General features: G+C 36.7%; 1 protein-coding gene across 3 annotated transcripts in view; it reads right to left on the bottom strand.

Moving 5' to 3' along the window:
* Positions 1-992: 992 nt before the first annotated feature.
* Positions 993-23,097, bottom strand: part of LOC137399322 (uncharacterized) — a 52,199-nt gene continuing 30,094 nt past the window's right edge. For all 3 annotated transcript variants that reach the window (XM_068085389.1, XM_068085391.1, XM_068085390.1), the window contains 7 exons: positions 16,549-16,719; positions 10,844-10,917; positions 7,731-7,928; positions 6,485-6,578; positions 4,873-5,021; positions 2,808-2,933; positions 993-1,612 (listed from right to left, as the gene is read on the bottom strand). In XM_068085389.1, the coding sequence (XP_067941490.1) occupies positions 1,490-1,612; positions 2,808-2,933; positions 4,873-5,021; positions 6,485-6,578; positions 7,731-7,928; positions 10,844-10,917; positions 16,549-16,719 (935 nt within the window). In that variant the 3' untranslated portion in view covers positions 993-1,489. The remainder of the gene's footprint in view (positions 1,613-2,807; positions 2,934-4,872; positions 5,022-6,484; positions 6,579-7,730; positions 7,929-10,843; positions 10,918-16,548; positions 16,720-23,097) is intronic.

Genomic DNA, 23,097 nt, shown 5'->3' with positions numbered 1-23,097 from the left:
TGCCAGTGACAAAAAGGATGACATCTAACCTTGAAGGTTCATTGGCAACACATTACAGTTATTTGGTACCAAAATATTCACCATGTCTTACTCTTCTGGGTTGTAGGTGCAAATGTGATTACAAGCTCTTAAAAGCTCAAAAGTGAACAGTCAGTCGTAGCCATCACGAAATCGCCATAGTTTAAAATCCCTTTATTTCGCCGACGCACTCAACTAGATGTGGTTATTGTTTTGACACGTGATGCTATCATGTGAATTGAAAGGCCAATAAAAGGCTCAATATAAAACGTTTCGTAGCACTAGTTTATGATAAACACTTCGGGTTTTACCGAAAAGCCCTTATCAAATATAGATGCTCGCTATTTTACAGTTTCGCTTCAGTTTGGTCTAATCATCTAATCCGTAATCTGATCATGTGACCCATACTTACTGCCAATTGGCGCAAACAATTTCTGTGGCATTTTTCGATTGTCACAGGTGACCAACAGGTTTGTCATTTTCATTAGAGGCTGATATGCACTCCTACGAGCTAAGATTAAAAAATTAAACAAATTTTTACAGTAAGTTTTGAGATATCAGTGCTCAATGTGACAGCATTACAATGATGATGAAATAGACGCATAAGAACAATAGACATGGTTTTATTGAATGCGTATTTGTGAAAATATTTCGACGAATGAGATTGCATGAAAGTGTAAACACAAGCCATCGTGTTAAACTACATCCCATGTGAGTTGTTTTGGAAAGGGATTCCAACCTACGGCGTTTTCATGATGTCTGCGATTAACTATTCGTTTTGAGCTTTTAAGAGCTTGTAATCACATTTCCATATATTTTGCACCTACAACACAGCAGAGTAAGACCTTTTGATACCAAATAACTATAATGGAAACTTTGTTGCACGTCAACCTTCAACCTGTTCTCTCTCTGCAACTGGGCATGCCTCTAGTCATAAGGTTCACCGGACTCCAACATGTTCAGCAAAGATGAGAAAGGATGAATGATTCTTTGTTTGGTGAAGAACATATGCCAAAATAAAGTTTTTGTAGTTTTACAGTATGTGCATCCTACAGAAATTCAATTATTGAAACAGAAAAAATGTGGAATTGTTCTATCATCGTCATTTCTCTCAGAAGATGGCTAAAAAGCTACTACAAAAAATTAAATAAAGGGCATAATATTTAACACTATCAAATATGCATTTTTTTAATTAGAACATGAAAAGAATTTACTACATAAACATGCTTTTGCTACAATATTAACTGCTGAAGCACTACATGGCTATGCTAAAGCATAGCGAAGGAACAATTACGTAAACTTAGTCGTTTGTATCAAAACTAAAATATATTAAAAATATGATAGGAATGGAACATATTTGAGCCAATGGTTAATGCATTTTATGTAAGACCTAGCGATATAGAAACAATCATAGTATCAAGGGATCGATAGGTTCTATTAAGAGAAATTGGCTATTAAAAAGGAGGTCTGTCTACGAGTTTACTGACCAATCATAGGGCAGAAAAGTCACCTTGGTTTTGCCTTCAGAAACCAACTGTTGTAGGTCAGCCTTTTTCTTAGACTCGTCCATGTTACTACATATCCAGTTGAGGAGCTGAAGAAATAAATGAAATCATTGAAATTGCCAACAGCAGTAGGTTGAGTAGGTTCTACCCTAGGCAGTAGGTTCTACCCTAGAACTATCCATTGCAAAGCAAGGATTCGCAAAAGCAATTTATATATTAGTTATAATAGTTAGATATATCAGCAATATATTAGCTCCATGTCCGTGTATATAAAAGGAAAGAATGTCATAAGATATTTAAAACATTAGAAAAAGTTAGGTGCATTCAAATAAAAGGGAAAATGTTGTGTAAATGTATTCGAGTTCACAACAGACTAGCGAGCATCAAAAGGCAACATAGAATCGAAGGCTTATGCGAGGAAATTGGTTTAGCAAACTATGTGAGATGCATTTTTGTAGTTTCAACAATTCCCAAAACCTAAGTTATTTTTTCTCCTTGCTGATTCGTATAATTACAACTCTAAATCTTTGTTCCTGGCGACTACCAGAAACCAGGGCCGTATTCCCTGGAGCGGCTGAGCCGGCCCAACCTTTTAGTAATTTTCAATGGCTAAGTACTAAGAATTGCAGTCTAAGCTCATTCACTCATCTCAGCTCATGCGCTCTAGTCCAACTAGCGATGAGGCTCATAAATTTAGTATTGGTTTTGCCTGCCACTAAGGCAGTGAGTGAGAGGTCCTTTTCTGCATTGAAGCAAATCAAAACAGCAACGAGGAGCACTATCGGGCAGGCTCGTTTAAATAATCTTCTAATACACATATATAAAGATGTTGAAATACATGTAGATACAGAATCAGTTGTGAAAGATTTCTGCCATGGACACATTGACAGAACAAAATCTATTGCAATAAAGAAGCAATAGCTCTTGTTCTTTCAATGTTTTTTTGACAGAAATCTGTATTGTCATGAGTTTTATATTGTTTGTTAAATAAAGAAAAGGTTTTGCCTACCAAGAAACATAAGCGATATATTTGTGTAGATTTCGATGCTTACAATTGATTGCATTTATGCATACTTTGAGGGTTGTTGATGCCTAAAAGATCCAAAGCTCCGGGGCGCTGCCCCGTACCCCATTGAAGAGGGGGTGTATAACACCGCCCCCTAAACCCCCATGTGTTCATAACTAGTTGCCTAACATTGGCAGCACCAACTTGCAACCAGGGAATACCGGCCTACCAGAAGCTAAGGTCAAACCGCCTATTATAGTGAAGCTAGCTATACTCACAGCAACATCACTCCCTCCAAAATCCTCCTTGTACCATGAGAAGATCTTTGAGAGAGCAACAGTTTTTTTGCTCACATCCACTCTAACATCATCTCCTTCCAGGAATGCCTGGGTAGCCATCTTCAACTAATAAGACAAAGCAGACTCATACATCACATGCATACAACACCCTGCTCACTCGTGTTCCTCCCTGAGATAAAACAAAATTCTTAATAAAAGTTAAGGAGATTGCAGCGGGAGGATAAGTTGTAACAAGGAAAGGTCACAAAGGCATAATATGATATGCTAGTTTACAAGCATTAAAAACGGGTAAGAATTCTGGAGAGAAAACAAGATCAACCCTAACAGATGTTAGAATTACTTTGGCTTCAGTTACCTTTGAGTTGAATTCAGTTTTGTTTAACTACATGAATTTTTTCACATGAAAAAAATTACAGTGTAATTTGGAGTGATGGGAATTGGGGTAACAGTTGATGCCGAAACCAATGTGTACCTTAAGTAGTAAATGAATAATACAGTGGTACTGCTTACCTACACTAAAGTACAAACTAAAGTAGTAAGTGAATAATACAGTGGGACTGCTTACCTACACTAAAGTACAAACTAAAGTAGTAAGTGAATAATACAGCGGGACTGCTTACCTACACTAAAGTACAAACTAAAGTAGTAAGTGAATAATACAGCGGGACTGCTTACCTATACTAAAGTACAAACTAAAGTAGTAAGTGAATAATACAGCGGGACTGCTTACCTACACTAAAGTACAAACTAAAGTAGTAAGTGAATAATACAGCGGGACTGCTTACCTACACTAAAGTACAAACTAAAGTAGTAAGTGAATAATACAGCGGGACTGCTTACCTACACTAAAGTACAAACTAAAGTAGTAGGTGAATAATACAGTGGGACTGCTTACCTACACTAAAGTACAAACTAAAGTAGTAAGTGAATAATACAGTGGGACTGCTTATCTACACTAAAGTACAAACTAAAGTAGTAGGTGAATAATACAGTGGGACTGCTTACCTACACTAAAGTACAAACTAAAGTAGTAAGTGAATAATAAAGTGAGACTGCTTACCTACACTAAAGTACAAACTAAAGTAGTAAGTGAATAATACAGTGGGACTGCTTACCTACACTAAAGTACAAACTAGAGTAGTAAGTGAATAATACAGTGGGACTGCTTACCTATACTAAAGTACAAACTAAAGTAGTAAGTCAATAATACAGTGGGACTGCTTACCTACACTAAAGTACAAACTCAAGTAGTAAGTGAATAATACAGTGGGACTGCTTACCTATACTAAAGTACAAACTAAAGTAGTAAGTGAATAATACAGTGGTACTGCTTACCTACACTAAAGTACAAACTAAAGTAGTAAGTGAATAATACAGTGGGACTGCTTACCTACACTAAAGTACAAACTAAAGTAGTAAGTGAATAATACAGTGAGACTGCTTACCTACACTAAAGTACAAACTAAAGTAATAAGTGAATAATACAGAGGGACTGCTTACCAACACTAAAGTACAAACTAAAGTAGTAAGTGAATAATACAGTGGGACTGCTTACCTACACTAAAGTACAAACTAAAGTAGTAAGTGAATAATACAGAGGGACTGCTTACATACACTAAAGTACAAACCTAGGTAGTAAATTGATTCATCTAACAAGTTCAACCAAAGAGACATTAAGGTGTTTCTGTTGCACTATCATTTAGGCATAATCATTTTTAATATACATGTAGATAATATTGTACATATTTTCTCCATTCATTGTCCGGAAAATAAAAAAGATGCTAATTTGTGTCGCAAATTATGATGGATTCATTTTTTGTTGGCTTATAATTACAGTAGCCATAAGCGCTGCACGAATGGCCATGCTATATGGCGATTCCAAACAAATTTACCAACTAGAGTTACTAACAAACAGCTCATAGCCTGTTGTCTTCTGGACCTCACAGATCCTTTCATGGGGAGCAGAATCGTTTACCAGACCTTATGCTTCTATACTAATCATTCTATTTAAAAATCCATCACTATGGCAACACTTCATTTTCACCTGATTCATGACATCATCAGCGGAATAAGTTTTAATGGGTGGACAACTCTTGGCACCACAAACCAGTGCAAAGTGAATGTAGGGTTCATGCTGCTCCAAGGCAACAGGTAGCCGGGGGTCATTGGTGTAAAATGGGCGGAAGAACATTCCTAAAGGAAAGATAAAAAACGGGTTACACAAAAGTATATATAGCCACACGACCACTGCATCCGCTGTCATTTTATACAAGTCAGCAGGGTCATATGTTTTGATGCTTCGCCTGGAAACAATTAGCAGAAGCAGTGTGAAGACATTGTTAGCGCAAGTATCTAGGTGTAAGTATCTAGGTGTAAGTATCTAGCTGTTAGTATCTAGGTTTGAAACGCAGGAAAAGTGCAAAAAATGGCGAGGCTTATCTACCTTGCTTCATCGATTTGTCCTGCATGAACCTGTATACAAGTTTATATGAGAGACTCCTCGTTCAAACAGCTCATAGATATACTAGGATTGCCTTGACCCTAGCGATAGCGCCAGAGATATACATATGTCTGATCTGTGGTCCGCAACTATTTTCTGACCACGGACCAATCAACGCTTGACAATTTTATTGCGAACCATAATAATAACAGTAAATGTAGTAACAGTAAATTAAAATTTTAAATACAATTTAAATGTAATTGTACATTTAATACAGGTAGTTTGTTTCGATAAGTTTTTTCTTTTATTAAGTTCGCTCCTTTTATGGTTGATGATAGCAGTTATTTTACAAAATTTAAAGGGAGCTCAAACCTTCAATATCAATTTACATTCATTCTTTTCATTTTTTTAGACAGCATTGTCTACTCTGCACAGGAAAAGTATTGCAAAATATTTTATGTACCTAAAAGTAAAACAAAAAGATGGCCTCACTATTCGTATTAGAAGCAGGTGTCGGTTTGACGACCTGCCGCCTGGGTTCAAGGTTAGGATAAAATATAGCTTTCGACGAATCAAAAACTCGTGACATCAAGCTTGGTATATCAACACCCGGACACCTACACTAATAGATCGCCTTTGAGTATTTATGAATAAGTGCGCGGCTACTGATTTTATGTGCTTTGTCAAAACACCTGACGATCACAAACGGCAAACTAGATTTCTAAGGTAATCATACATATAGACAAAGAGCCGTATACGTACGGCATTTTCATCCTACATTTAGATAATAAATACAGTAAAACAAACAACTAATCAATTATTGTGCGACCCGGTAGTGATTGATCCATGGACCGGTATGAGTCGGCAGCCCTGTGGTTAAGGACCACTGCCTTACATGACTAAAAGTACATGAAAGAGAGAGCTTGTCAAGAATAGATAAAGAATAGATTATTTTATAGTTATATCATGTTCACATGAAATCATGTTCAAATGAAATCATGTTCACATGAAACCATGTAGTCAACGCTATATGACTTACAGAGAGTCAGTACAACTAAGTTCGCACTCCATAACTTCAGCCTAGGCTAATATATGTAGATGAGGCTCACTGACTAATAGAAAAACACAATAACCGGTGTGAATTGCTTGTGATATTGGAGTTGTCTGATCTCTAAATAAATCGGTGAGCTGATAGTAAAATGAGACAGCCACTCACCAACACCTTTCCTATTAGCTCTGAGTACGCCATTCTCAATATCCTGCAGAGAATATGGCTGACCTCCGATGATATACTTCACTGAATTAAAAAACTACAATGACAAACAAGCCTTCTTAATAATGGCCACCTTTGCCACATAGAGAACCAACATAAGCAGATTCTCCTCTGGAGAAACTTTTGCTGGCCAACCAATAAGCCATCATGAAAATGCTTTTTCAGCCTAAATTGGGAGGATGTCTTGGATGGTATAGAATTAGAGGCTAGAATTTAAGTGTTCGTTCGAAATGCCAAGGCAATGCTCGAGTCTCAGTTGTTACCATTGATTGCTCGAGTCTTAGTTGTTACCATTGATTGCTCGAGTCTCAGTTGCTACCATTGATTGCTCGAGTCTCAGTTGTTACCATTGTTTGCTCGAGTCTTAGTTGTTACGATTGATTGCTCGAGTCTCAGTTGTTACCATTGATTGCTCGAGTCTCAGCTGCTACCATTGATTGCTTGAGTCTCAGTTGCTACCATTGATTGCTTGAGTCTCAGTTGCTACCATTGATTAAACTTTTTCAATTTTGCAAGTTGTTGAAGAGAATCCCAGAATAGTAGACACACCTACAACGTAAATAATCCGTTCTGGGAACACTTACGTTAATAGCAGATTATTACGCCATACAATCAGTAAAATTCATGTAAATTGCTGAATCCGTTCCAAGATGCTCCCAAACCACCCCTTTGACCTTTCAAAAAGAGAAAACTAGATTTAGTTTTTTAATTTAATGGCTCTACCGTAACTGTAGAACTATTGGTTCGTACCGACAACTTTTCTCCTTTTTCCTTTCAGTTTTGTTTATGTTACTCGGTAATTTTATGAAAAGTTAACGATGTACACACCTTCAATGTCAGTTCACATCAATTATCACCCCCCCCCCCTAAGGGCTGTAGGATGAGTGGTCATGTCATCACCCTCAGGGCTGTAGGATGAGTGGTCATGTCATCACCCTCAGGGCTGTAGGATGAGTGGTCATGTCACCACCCTTCAGGGCTGTAGGATAAGTGGTCATGTCACCACCCCTCAGGGCTGTTAGGATAAGTAGTCATGTCATTAAACCTCGGGGCTATAGGATGAGTGGTCATTTCATCACCCTTCAGGGCTGTAAGATGAGTGGTCATGTCATCACCCCTCAGGGCTGTAGGATGAGTGGTCATGCCACCACCCCTCAGGGTTGTTAGGATAAGTGGTCATATAACTCACCTTATATCTCTGCCATAGACCAGCCGGTGGCCCCCTCTCAACATTGGCGTGAATAACAAGAGCGTTGTAGACGTTGATAAAGAATGCTAGTTTCTCTTCTCTAGATGCGATTTCCACCCGAACCTTAGGAAGCAGCGTGGTCATATCTCTGTATGTCTTGAAGTCAGAACTGTGTCCGATACCTGCATAGTCCACCTTCTGCAAAAATAGAAGTCTGCATAATGAGATAGATACATCTTTGTGCAATTACAATTTGAAAAATATGTAGAATATAAACACGCATTCTTAGCGTGTATATATAGCATAGACATCTTCAATAAGAGGACATAGCAACAGTTGACAGAAAAGAGAAGACACTTATTAATTTATAGAAAAGTATTTAAAAATGCCAACATACTGTGGTTACCAGAGTCATCTAGAAAACTTATTGTATACATGTAAATCACAAAAAAATACATGTAAATCACAAGTAAGTACATGTACTTACATGTACTTACATGTAAGTACATGTAAGTATAAGTCACACAGTCATACAGTCCTGAATCTCAGCAGAATGTTTCCCAGAATGGTTTCAAAAGAAGTGCTTGTGATTTCACAATTGTATGCTCATTTATATTTTACAAGTGATTGAAAATTAATTGTCTATTGTTACTTAATCAGAACCACAATTAAGATAAATCACTTATTTATATGGATTATTACAGATAGAGCACTAATCATATTGCATTGTTACAAATATAGCACCAATCATAATGCATTGTTACAAATACAGCACTAATCATAATGCATTGCTACAAATACAGCACTAACCATAATGCATTCTTACAAATAGAGCACTAATCATAGTGCATTGTTACAAATACAGCACTAATCTCAATGCATTGTTACAAATAGAGCACTAATCATAATGCATTGTTGCAAATAGAGCACTAATCATAATGCATTGTTACAGATAGAGCACTAATCTCAATATATTGTTACAAATACAGCACTAAACATAATGCAGCGTTACAGATAAAGCACAAATCAAAATGCATTGTTACAAATACAGCACTAATCATATTGCATTGTTACAAATAGAGCACTAATCATAGTGCATTGTTACAAATACAGCACTAATCATAGTGCATTGTTACAAATACAGCACTAATCATAATGCATTGTTACAACTAGAGCGCTAATCATAATGCATTGTTACAAATACAACACTAAACATAATGCAATGTTACAACTAGAGCACTAATCAAAATGCATTGTTACAAATACAACACTAAACATAATGCAACGTTACAAATAAAGGACCAATCATAATGCATTGTTACAAATAGAGCACTAATCATAATACAATGTGACAAATAGAGCACTAATCTCAATACACTATTACAAATAGAGCACTAATCATAATGCAATGTTACAAATACAGCACTAATCTCAATGCATCGCTACAAATACAGCAATAATCTCAATACATTGTTACAAATACAACACTAAACATAATGCAACGTTACAAATAAAGGACCAATCATAATGCATTGTTACAAATAGAGCACTAATCATAATACAATGTGACAAATAGAGCACTAATCTCAATACACTGTTACAAATAGAGCACTAATCATAATGCAATGTTACAAATACAGCACTAATCTCAATGCATTGCTACAAATACAGCAATAATCTCAATACATTGTTACAAATACAACACTAAACATAATGCAACGTTACAAATAAAGGACCAATCATAATACATTGTTACAAATAGAGCACTAATCATAATACAATGTGACAAATAGAGCACTAATCTCAATACACTGTTACAAATAGAGCACTAATCATAATACAATGTGACAAATAGAGCACTAATCTCAATACATTGTTACAACTAGAGCACTAATCATAATACACTGTTACAAATAGAGCACTAAACATAATGCAACGTTACAAATAAAGGACTAATCATAATGCATTGTTACAAATAGAGCACTAATCATAATACAATGTGACAAATAGAGCACTAATCTCAATACACTGTTAAAAATAGAGCACTAATCATAATGCAACATTACAAATAAAGCACTAATCATAATGCATTGTTCCAGATAGAGCACTAACTTCAACCATTGTTAAAGGTTGACTGGCAACAAAATTCACATTACAGTTATTGGTTATTGTTTTGTCACATGATGTTCTCACCTGAATTGAAAGGCCAATAAAAGGCTCAATATAAAACTTCTCGTAGCACTAGTTTATGACAAACACTTCGGGTTTTACCAAAGATTCCGTATCAAATATAGATACTCACTACTTTACAGTTTTGTTTCGGCTTGGTCTAATGGTCTAGTTGTAATCTGATCATGTGACCCATACTTCGTGATTAATTTCTGCAGCATTTTTCGATTATCACAGGTGACCAACAGGCTCGTCATGTTTATCAGACAATGATATGTACTTCTTCGAGCTAAGGTTAAAAAATTAAGCGAATTTTTATGGTAGGTTATAGGATATCAATGCTCAAAGTGACAGCATTACAATGATGATGAAATAGACGCGTAAGAACAATATACATGGTTTTATTGAATGCGTGAAGTATATTAGTGAAAATATTTCGACGAATGAGGTTGCTTGAAAGTGTAAACAGAAGCCATCTCGTACAACTACGTCTCATTTGAGCCGTTTTGGGAAGAGAATCCAAACTACGGCGGTCTCGTGTGGCTGCGATTAACTGTTCATTTTTTAGCTTTTAAAAGCTTGTAATCACATTTCCACATATTTTGTACCTACAACACAACAGAGTAAGACATGGTGAATCTTTTGATACCAAATAACTGTAATGTGAATTCTGTTGCCAGTCAACCTTTAAGGAAGCTACTTAATCTCTGACAATTGAAATATTTTTTTAACAAAAAGAAAAATAAAATACAATAGAAATGAGGCTTAATGTAACTGAGATCAATATTTTCACTGTTAACATGTATTGAAGTTCCAAATAATGGATTTACATATGTATGGATACATGAAAACACACTGAATAAGTGCACAAGATAAATATTAGACAACCAATAAGGTAAACAAGATACAAATAGCCAACCAATACTGTAACAGAGTGATCTTACCTTGCCATCGTCTGAGAGATAGTTGGTATAGATCTTGAGAATCAGTTTTCGTAAATCCTCCCCGAGTTGATTCACTGCGTGACAAAATAAAAAGGTCAAGGTTAAATGAGGATCATGTCAGTACAGTCGATAATAACAAACTTATAAGGATAAATACTGATACTTTTGACCAAGTAAAGCATTTTGTATGATGAGCCTCCTTCCCTTTGATGATAGTAGAGTAGCATTGACAAATGGCCAACTTGTTCACAAACTACAAACTGAGCAACAATAAAGACAGTTTTACTTTCGAAAGAGGTAAACTTTTTTTGGTTGCTGACGATTCAACGAATAATCCCACGACCAAACGAGCGGAGCGAATGTTTGAGAGTTTTTGATAAATGCATGTGCACACAACTCACGAAAATTATTCATCCATCAAACTCATCAACAAACTCAATTCGTCGCAAACTCTTGTACCGAAATCTCCTCAACAAATTTAACCATTTTTCTGTGGAGTCGTTTAAGTATAATAACGATACAAAACACATATAAACCTATTTAAATATATTACAAGTCTTTGAAAAGTGTCGACAGTATCTTAAAACTTACCCATCTGAATGGATTATACACAAATAGACAGATTAATTTGGCCGAAAATCGTTATAAAAACTTGCCAAGCCTTACTTTTATCAAAATTAAGACCGGCAATTGAAACGCCGAGCGACAGAGAATAAAACCGAAGTCGTGCGCATTTCACAAAAAAATATCGTGCACATTTCACCAGTCTATAGCATTGTCGAATTGCCGAAGGTTTCTGTAATTAACGTCGGAGTACTGAAATATAATCGTTTCTTTTTTGCCGATTTCAAAGTAATTGACATTTTAGACACTTTTGAGTACTTTGGTATTCTAACTGATGTCCAACGCAGTGAAAGTAAAGGAAATGACGATGATTTTTTTAACGATTCTTATGAGATTATTACAATATTTAATTATAAGTTTGGATGACTATTGAAGTGTTATAGTCACACTAACAACATTGATGATGGGCAATATGTTACTGTTATTATTTTTTCTAAATAGTTTTGTTAAATAGATTTTCTAAAAATCTATATAAATATCACAACTTCTTGATACTGTTAGCTATGACGTTTTGAAATGTAAGCAAAATTGTGCATTGGTTTTCTATTATTACTGTATTACTATATTAATAATACTGGTTATCCCACGACCAAACAAGAGCGAAGCGATCGATTGGGAGATGTATGATAAATGCACATGTGCACACAACTCCCGAAAAATTATCCGTTAACGGCTGTCACCAAACCCTTGCAACGAAATCCTATCAACAAATTTAACTATTTTTCAGTAAAGTCGTTTAAGTATAATAATGATACAAAACGCATATAAACATATTTAAATATGTTACCAAGCCTTTGAAAGGTTACCGCAAATTCCTAAAACTAACCCATTTGATCGGATTATACACAAATAGACAGATTAATTTGGACGAAAACCGCCACAAAACGCTTGAAAAGCTTGTTTTAATAAAAATTAAGACTGAAAACTGAAACGCCGAGCGACAGAGAATAGAACAATAAAGTATTGCGCATTTCACGGAAAAATAACATGCACTTTTCACCAGTCTATAGCATTGTCGAATTACTGAAGGTTTCGGCATTTGACATAGGAGTACAGAAATCGTTTCAGTTTTGCCGATTTCAATTTTTTCATTTTCATTTTCATTTGCCGACACATTTGAATACTTTCGTATTCTAACTGATGTCCAACGCAGTGTAAGTAAAGCAAATGACGATGATATTTTTTAACAGTTCTTATGAGATTATTACAATAATTAATTATAAGTTTAGATGACTACAGAACAATGACTACGTAGAACAGATTTTCTAAAAATCTATATAAATATCACAACTTCGTGATATTGTTAGCTATGACGTTTTGAAATGTAAACAAAATTGTGCATTGGTTTTATATTATTATATTAATAATATTGGTTATTCTAATAATATCAGTGCATTTTACTTCTAATATTGGCCAATGTTGCATTTCTCTTTTTGCAGGAGAAGAGATATAAACATATAATCTTTTCCTTTCATTATTGCTATTTGTTGTATATAATAACACCCACACCCAGTACATTACAGCTACCATTGCAGTTATCCTATTTGACTGCTAGCATTGCATTTCTCAACCATCAGTACCCTTTCTTTTTTCCAATATCACTTTGGTCGTGGGCTGTATGACAGTGGAATTTCTAGTTCTAATAATATCAATGCATTTTACTTCTAATATTGCATTTCTCTTATTGCAGGGGGAGAGATATAAACATATAATCATTTCCTTTCATTATTGCTGTTTATTGTACATAATAACACCCACACCCAGTACATTACAGCTACCATTGCAGTTATCCTATTGCACTGCAGTGCCATTTGACTGCTAATATTGCATTTCTCAACCATCAGTACCCTTTCTTTTTTCCAATATCTCTTTGGTCATGGGCTGTATGACAGGGGAATTTCTAGTCATATAATATAGATATTAAAGTTCTGAAGTTGAGATCAAACAGTAAAAGAAAAGCTTTATAAATGTGGCTCAGACAAGAGAATCTGCATGTATAACTGGTATGGGTCCTGAGAGCATGATGAGTTAGGTAACCATGAGATAACTCTTAGGTAACCATGAAATTGCTCTTAGGTAACCATGAGATTACTTTAAGGTAATCATGAAATTACTCTTATGCAATCATGAAATTACTTTTATGTAACCATGGAATTACTTTTATGTAATCATGAGATTACTTTTAGGTAACCATGAGACTACTCTTAGGTAACCATGAGATTACTCTCATGTAATCATGAGATTACTTTTAGGTAACCATGAGATTACCCTTAGGTAACCATGAGATTACTCTTAGGTAATCATGAGATTACTCTAATGTAATCATGAAATTACACTTATATAATCATGAAACTACTTTTAGGTAACCATGAAATTCCCCTGGTAGATTTATAGTGAGCAGATTATGGGCTATTCTCTAAGCAATGTAAAGCCTGGTTCCCATATAAATTGCGAGACTCCAGTGGCAATATTGCGCAGCAAAGGGCTTGCGACGCTAGGAGGCTTATGTTAACATAAAGCTGCATCGCTAACAACGGCATGAAAATGAAACGCTCGCCTTGTCGTTTCGATAATGCTGACCGTCACCTGTACAGTGCATTGCGGGAAAGTTCGGCCTGCGGCTCTTCACAAAATTTGAACAGCGCTAAACTCTTGCATTGCCGCCGGCAATTACTGGTGGTACCCGGCGCGTCGGTTAATATTTCACCGCTAATAGCCTGCGGTGCTGTCACCGGTGCTTTGCGACGTATATGGGAACCAGGCTTTATATAAAGTTTCACTTGCTTGATGGGGATATCACAAGGTGAAATTATTAGTCATTGGCTTTTCTGGAAGCTAAACTCAGCAGAGTGTGGTTAGACATGTCATAGACTGATACAAAGCTGGGTGTGGTTAGACATGTCATAGACTGATACTAGGCTGAGTGTGGTTAGACATGTCATAGACTGATACAAGACTGAGTGTAGTTAGACATGTCATAGACTGATACAAGGCTGAGTGTAGTTAGACATGTCATAGACTGATACAAGGCTGAGTATGGTTAGACATATCATAGACTGATACAAGACTGAGTGTGGTTAGACATGTCATAGACTGATACAAGACTGAGTATAGTTAGACATGTCATAGACTGATACAAGAGTGAGTGTGGTTAGACATGTCATAGACTGATACAAGACTGAGTGTGGTTAGACATGTCATGGACTGATACAAGACTGAGTGTGGTTAGACATGTCATAGACTGATACAAGACTGAGTGTGGTTAGACATGTGATAGACTGATACAAGGCTGAGTGTGGTTAGACATGTCATAGACTGATACAAGATTGAGTGTGGTTAGACATGTCATAGACTGATACAAGGCTGAGTATGGTTAGACATGTCATAGACTGATACAAGACTGAGTGTGGTTAGACATGTCATAGACTGATACAAGACTGAGTGTGGTTAGACATGTCATAGACTGATACAAGGCTGAGTGTGGTTAGACATGTCATAGACTGATACAAGGCTGAGTGTGGTTAGACATGTCATAGACTGATACAAGACTGAGTGTAGTTAGACATGTCATAGACTGATACAAGACTGAGTGTAGTTAGACAAGTCATAGACTGATACAAGGCTGAGTGTGGTTAGACATGTAATAGACTGATACAAGACTGAGTGTGATTAGACATGTCATAGACTGATACAAGGCTGAGTGTGGTTCGACACATCATAGACTGATACAAGACTGAGTATGGTTAGACATGTCATAGACTGATACAAGACTGAGTGTGGTTAGACATGTCATAGACTGATACAAGACTGAGTGTAGTTAGACAAGTCATAGACTGATACAAGGCTGAGTGTGGTTAGACATGTCATAGACTGATACAAGACTGAGTGTGATTAGACATGTCATAGACTGATACAAGGCTGAGTGTGGTTAGACATGTCATAGACTGATACAAGACTGAGTGTGGTTAGACATGTCATAGACTGATACAAGACTGAGTGTAGTTAGACAAGTCATAGACTGATACAAGGCTGAGTGTGGTTAGACATGTCATAGACTGATACAAGACTGAGTGTGATTAGACATGTCATAGACTGATACAAGGCTGAGTGTGGTTAGACATGTCATAGACTGATACAAGACTGAGTGTGGTTAGACATGTCATGGACTGATACAAGGCTGAGTGTGGTTAGACATGTCATAGACTGATACAAGGCTGAGTGTGGTTAGACATGTCATAGACTGATACAAGGCTGAGTGTGGTTAGACATGTCATAGACTGATACAAGACTGAGTGTAGTTAGACATGTCATAGACTAATACAAGGCTGAGTGTGATTAGACATGTCATAGACTGATACAAGACTGAGTGTGATTAGACATGTCATAGACTGATACAAGACTGAGTGTGGTTAGACATGTCATAGACTGATACAAGGCTGAGTGTGGTTAGACATGTCATGGACTGATACAAGAATGAGTATGGTTAGACATGTCATAGACTGATACAAGACTGAGTGTGGTTAGACATGTCATAGACTGATACAAGGCTGAGTATGGTTAGACATGTCATAGACTGATAGAAAGCTGATACCGCTGACGTAGAGAAATTTGACACCATCATGAGGTTCGAATTCTGCCAATCAGCCATCACAAATTAGCATTACTAACTTCCTTTATCTTGTCACAAATACTCATTTTCTTTATATACACAAATGTGTCAGTGCCATTCACGTTAATAGATACAATATGGGACCAACAACCAATCCAACAGAAAACTTAGTAGCTCTATGCTGCAATGCTACACAAACTTTGTTGATATACAGATAACGCGAACAAATAGACAGTAACCCTACTGTAATAGACGAGCATGAATAACTCCCCTAGATATTAGCTGGTTTTACCTTGTAATAAAAAAACCAATATAAAAATTATCCTCCTTCAAAGAATTAAAAACTCTGGATTTCATAGACATGTTTTGGAATTCTGAAAGCATGCAAACTCGAATAAAACCATCAATGCACTTACATTCTCACCCATCGGGATTCTCATGTGTAGGTATTCTCACCTGAAAATATTCTCACCTGTAGGTATGCCACATGCTTGACCCTCTCCCTGGTTCAACGCATCAGAATCATCGTGTTCAAGTAGGCGATACAAACTGTCGTCATTGGTAAACTTCTTGTCATGTTTTACCCGATGAATATAGTGGTGATCAACTAAGTGGCGGCCCTTATCTATCGCCTCTTGAAATGCTGCAAAAATACAACTTGACATTATATCATTATTATATCATACAAAAACTTGAAATTGATGGTCAAATATAGTTTTGCTTAAATCCTTACACGAATAACTTGGACAGCCTTGAACCCGCTTGCTCATCAATAATATATTTAGAAAATCATTAATGTCCCTTTAAAGATAACATCATCTGAGCAACCGCATGATTGCCTCACTTCCATGAGACAGTTTCTGACAGACGCTGTCTCATCCCTCAGCAGTGATAAAAGGCTATGCTGCATGCAGTCAACTAAATGTGTCAGAGGAAAGTGCCAAGAGTTTTGAGTATATTGGTGTATCTACGCATCTATTTAATACTTGGCAGATGCTTAGCAACAATTCATCATTCATGATTCGAATGGCCAAAGAAAATTGTTCTTTATAGTTCGCATTGACATATTGGTTATAGTCTGAGACTGTTGATAAAAGGTTTGCAGTTATCTCATCATCATATCCACGCCTTCCTAAACAAGCCTTAAAGTCTCGACATGAAAATCATATAGTCAACTGTTCTCTGCTTTCTGCACAGTTATTATTTCCCATTTCATTCGTCTGAGCAAGGTCTGAAAGAGCGTTAAAATACTTTACTCTTATAAATAAAATAAGATATTTATGAACCTCACTATTGTAGCTAAAATAAAGCATAGCACTTTATTAAAACCTGGCCAACTGAGTGAAACAACAGCATAGGACCTAATAGTTTATAAGCTTAAATAATAAGTTTTGTCATCGCATTGCTTACAGTAAATGTTACTCAATATACCACACTCAACTTAGTATTCTGAGATTCTGTGCTTTAAGAACCTCTAGTACCAGATTAAGAAGTTGAACTGACTCTGGTAACCATAGTAACCTCGTTTAGAAATGCAATGCTTTACAAAATCATGTTTGAAATATTTGAAACTGCTTATAGTTGGGCTTTTTCTCTCCTTCCAATGCTTTAGCTCTTCTTGCCCCTTTATTTAACCCTGCCTTGCCCCTTATTTAACCCTGCATTGCCCTTATTTATCCCTGCCTTGCCCCTTATTTAACCCTGCCTTGCCCTTATTCAACCCTGCCTTGCCCCTTATTTAACCCTGCCGTGCCCTTATTTAACTCTGTAAGCATGATGGTTTCGATAGAGATTTGCAAAACTCGCTTAGCTTGCAGATTTATGCCATTCTTATGATGCTGTTAACTTGCGCATTGGCTCAAATTTGCGCATCGCATCGTGCGTGTCATGGAAACATAGTAACAGTCAGTAGCTGCAGTAAAGTATTACATAATAAGAAACTGTCTACCAACATATGTGCACCAGGAAGGAAGACTGATGAATCAAACCGTCCACCAACATATGTGCACCAGGAAGGAAGACTGATGAATCAAACTGTCCACCAACATATGTGCACCAGGAAGGAAGACTGATGAATCAAACTGTCTACCAACATATGTGCACCAGGAAGGAAGACTGATGAATCAAACTGTCTACCAACATATGTGCACCAGGAAGGAAGACTGATGAATCAAACTGTCCACCAACATATGTGCACCAGGAAGGAAGACTGATGAATCAAACTGTCTACCAACATATGTGCACCAGGAAGGAAGACTGATGAATCAAACTGTCCACCAACATATGTGCACCAGGAAGGAAGACTGATGAATCAAACTGTCCACCAACATATGTGCACCAGGAAGGAAGACTGATGAATCAAACTGTCCACCAACATATGTGCACCAGGAAGGAAGACTGATGAATCAAACTGTCCACCAACATATGTGCACCAGGAAGGAAGACTGATGAATCAAACTGTCCACCAACATATGTGCACCAGGAAGGAAGACTGATGAATCAAACTATCCACCAACATATGTGCACCAGGAAGGAAGACTGATGAATCAATGGAGATACAATGAGGAATCAATAAGGTATACAGCGATGCTTCCAAGTAAAATGAGAAAGACGGTATCCCAAAAAATTTATTTCAATGCAATGAATGTACAACTGATTTTTGTATTGCGAACAATCCACTGTATTTCCAAGCCTGTAAGATATCTTTCATTTAAAAAACATAACTGAAGACAAGTCCCAACCCGGATTGAGAAGAATTCATGAATATCAATGGCTACATGAACTAATAAGCTGCCTAGTAGATTAACTTAGTTAACTTATCCACGGTCTTTATCACTATCAAACCTATCCAGGGTCTTTATCACTATCAAACTTATCCACGGTCTTTATCACTATCAAACTTATCCACGGTCTTTATCACTATCAAACTTATCCACGGTCTTTATCACTATCAAACTTATCCACGGTCTTTATCACTATCAAACTTACCCACGGTCTTTATCACTATCAAACTTATCCACGGTCTTTATCACTATCAAACTTATCCACGGTCTTTATCACTATCAAACTTATCCACGGTCTTTATCCCTATCAAACTTACCCACGGTCTTTATCACTATCAAACTTATCCACGGTCTTTATCACTATCAAACCTATCCAGGGTCTTTATCACTATCAAACTTACCCACGGTCTTTATTACTATCAAACTTACCCACGGTCTTTATCACTATCAAACTTACCCACGGTCTTTATCACTATCAAACTTATCCACGGTCTTTATCACTATCAAACCTATCCAGGGTCTTTATCACTATCAAACTTATCCACGGTCTTTATCACTATCAAACTTATCCACGGTCTTTATCACTATCAAACTTATCCACGGTCTTTATCACTATCAAACTTATCCACGGTCTTTATCCCTATCAAACTTATCCACGGTCTTTATCACTATCAAACTTATCCACGGTCTTTATCACTATCAAACTTACCCACGGTCTTTATCACTATCAAACTTATCCACGGTCTTTATCACTATCAAACTTACCCACAGTCTTTATCACTAGCAAACCTATATATATATATATATATATATATATATATATATATATATATATATATATATATATATAGTACTTTATTGGCAATAATTTCATTTCACAAATAGAAATGTTTTTCAAATTAGGCCATACAACAATAGTAAAACAAAACAAAAAAAGGGAAAAAAGCAACAGTTAGCCATTAAAATTGAATAAATAGTCTGACAAATAGTGTTTAAGATGCCTTTCTCTGCTGAGAGAACGGATATTTGGTGGAAGATTGTTAAAGCAGCTGGCAATGACATTTTCAAAATGATTGTTAGTGATTGTATGCAATTTGTTCATATCACGTAAGTTGAAATGAGTTAAGAACCTGTATTTGTCATGTAAAAAACGAGGACACAAACCATGAAAAATCTTGAAACATTGAATTGAAGTAAAATAAATATTTAGCATAGGCAGAGTAAGAAGACGCAGAGATTTGGAAAGATCATTTGTTGGAATAATATATGCAGGCATATGATGTAAATTTGCAATGAGTCGAAATGCTCTTTTTGCAACAAAAATAAATCCTTAGTGACATATCTTGGAGCTAGATTATAATAAATGTGGATACCATAAATAATATGGCAAAATATAAACTGATAATAAAATGCAATAGCAGATTTTGAGTTCATGTATGGCCTGCAAAACTGGAGCAGAGTCAATGACTTTGTGACCTTACTACAAACAGTGTCGACATGATTATTCCAAGAGAGTCGATCTGTCAAAACAAATCCTAACAATTTTGTTTCATGTCTACAAGTGATGGATTGACTATTAAACTTAAGAGTAAAGCTGTTTCTAAGGTTTTCATCAGTATTATAAAGAAGAAAGTGTGATTTTTGTAAATTGATTGTCATATGATTTGCTGTACACCAGTTGCTGATAATTTTCATGATGAGATTGCAGTTCGTCTCAAGAAGTTGCACATCTTTGTGATAACTAACAAAAACAGTATCATCAGCGTAGGCAAAGCCTTTTGGAATAAGTCTAAGAAGATCATTTATATATATTAAAAATAATACTGGCGCAATAAGTGACCCCTGTGGAACACCAACATTTATATCTAGTGTCAATGATTCCTTGTCATTCATGACGACCTATCCAGGGTCTTTATCACTATCAAACTTATCCACGGTCTTAATCCCTATCAAACTTATCCAAGGTCTTAATCCCTATCAAACTTATCCATGGTCTTTATCACTATCAAACTTATCCACAGTCTTTATCACTATCAAACTTATCCACGGTCTTTATCACTATCAAACTTATCCACGGTCTTTATCACTATCAAACTTATCCACGGTCTTTATCACTATCAAACTTATCCACGGTCTTTATCACTATCAAACTTATCCACGGTCTTTATCACTATCAAACTTACCCACGGTCTTTAACCCTATCAAACTTATCCACGGTCTTTATCACTATCAAACTTACCCACGGTCTTTATCACTATCAAACTTATCCACGGTCTTTATCACTATCAAACTTACCCACGGTCTTTATCACTATCAAACTTATCCACGGTCTTTATCACTATCAAACTTATCCACGGTCTTTATCACTATCAAACTTATCCACGGTCTTTATCACTATCAAACTTATCCACGGTCTTTATCACTATCAAACTTACCCGCGGTCTTTATCACTATCAAACTTATCCACGGTCTTTATCACTATCAAACTTATCCACAGTCTTTATCACTATCAAACTTACCCACGGTCTTTATCACTATCAAACTTATCCACGGTCTTTATCACTATCAAACTTATCCACGGTCTTTATCCCTATCAAACTTATCCACGGTCTTTATCACTATCAAACTTATCCACGGTCTTTATCCCTATCAAACTTATCCACGGTCTTTATCACTATCAAACTTACCCACGGTCTTTATCACTATCAAACTTACCCAAGGTCTTTATCACTATCAAACTTATCCACGGTCTTTATCACTATCAAACTTATCCACGGTCTTTATCACTATCAAACTTATCCACGGTCTTTATCACTATCAAACTTATCCACAGTCTTTATCTTTATCAAACTTATCCAGTCTTTATCTTTATCAAACTTATCCACAGTCTTTATCTTTATCAAACTTATCCAGGGTCTTTATCACTATCAATTTACAATTTCAATTATTTCTGTATTTGGAGTGATGCACATTTCAAAGCCAAGCAGTATTAAGATATGCGAGTTTTAGATATAAATGAACACTACCAGTTTACCATAGCAAACTTATATGATAGGTTAGGTTATGAATTAAAACATGCCATCTTGCAAACAAACCGCATCGCTTGTCTTATCATTGCCTTGAAGGATCCGTCGTGGAACCAGTTGTTATGATAATAAACATACCAGAAAAAGTTCATTTGCCTAGTCACATCTTCCTATGTGATCGATCCTTCGGAAATCGAGTATGATGTCTGCTTAGCGTACTGCAAGAAGAGGCTGGGCACATTTTAAGGGCATTGTTGCATGACCACTGGCTCTGTGATCTTGGCTGGACATGTCTGAGTACAGCGACAAAAGAACCTCGACAATTGGAGACATGACCAGTTGCAGAGAGCAATTTATGGTTGGATGCCACTCCTGTCACCGCCAGTGGCCATTGTCGTGGAAATTGAACCCAAACCTGTTGCTTGTAGGTCAGGTGTTCTAGACCACTCCGCAACGATTGCTCTATGTGAAGGCTGCTATGAAGGAGCAATTGCTCTATGTGAAGGCTGCTATGAAAGAGCAACGGCTCTATGTGAAGGCTGCTATGAAGGAGCAACTTCTCTATGCGAAGGCTGCTATGAAGGAGCAACTGCTCTATGTGAAGGCTGCTATGAAGGAGCAACTGCTCTATGTGAAGGCTGTTATGAAAGAGCAACTGCTCTATGTGAAGGCTGTTATGAAGGAGCAACTGCTCTATGTGAAGGCTGCTATGAAAGAGCAACGGCTCTATGTGAAGGCTGCTATGAAAGAGCAACGGCTCTATGTGAAGGCTGCTATGAAGGAGCAACTGCTCTATGTGAAGGCTGTTATGAAGGAGCAACTGCTCTATGTGAAGGCTGCTATGAAGGAGCAACTGCTCTATGTGAAGGCTGTTATGAAGGAGCAACTGCTCTATGTGAAGGCTGCTATGAAGGAGCAACTGCTCTATGCGAAGGCTGTTATGAAGGAGCAACTGCTCTATGTGAAGGCTGCTATGAAGGAGCAACTGCTCTATGTGAAGGCTGTTATGAAGGAGCAACTGCTCTATGTGAAGGCTGCTATGAAAGAGCAACTGCTCTATGTGAAGGCTGCTATGAAAGAGCAACTGCTCTATGCGAAGGCTGTTATGAAGAAACAGCCCCCAGTACATAAAAACGTTGTGATGATAGCCAACTCTTATGGACATTATAACTTCTGATGATAGCCACGTTAAGATCTGAGGCAGACAATAAA

This window comes from Watersipora subatra, chromosome 7 (assembly GCF_963576615.1).
Source record: "Watersipora subatra chromosome 7, tzWatSuba1.1, whole genome shotgun sequence".
Taxonomy (NCBI): domain Eukaryota; kingdom Metazoa; phylum Bryozoa; class Gymnolaemata; order Cheilostomatida; family Watersiporidae; genus Watersipora; species Watersipora subatra.
Note: the sequence above shows the minus strand (reverse complement) of the source record. Positions and strands in the feature narration are given on the sequence as shown.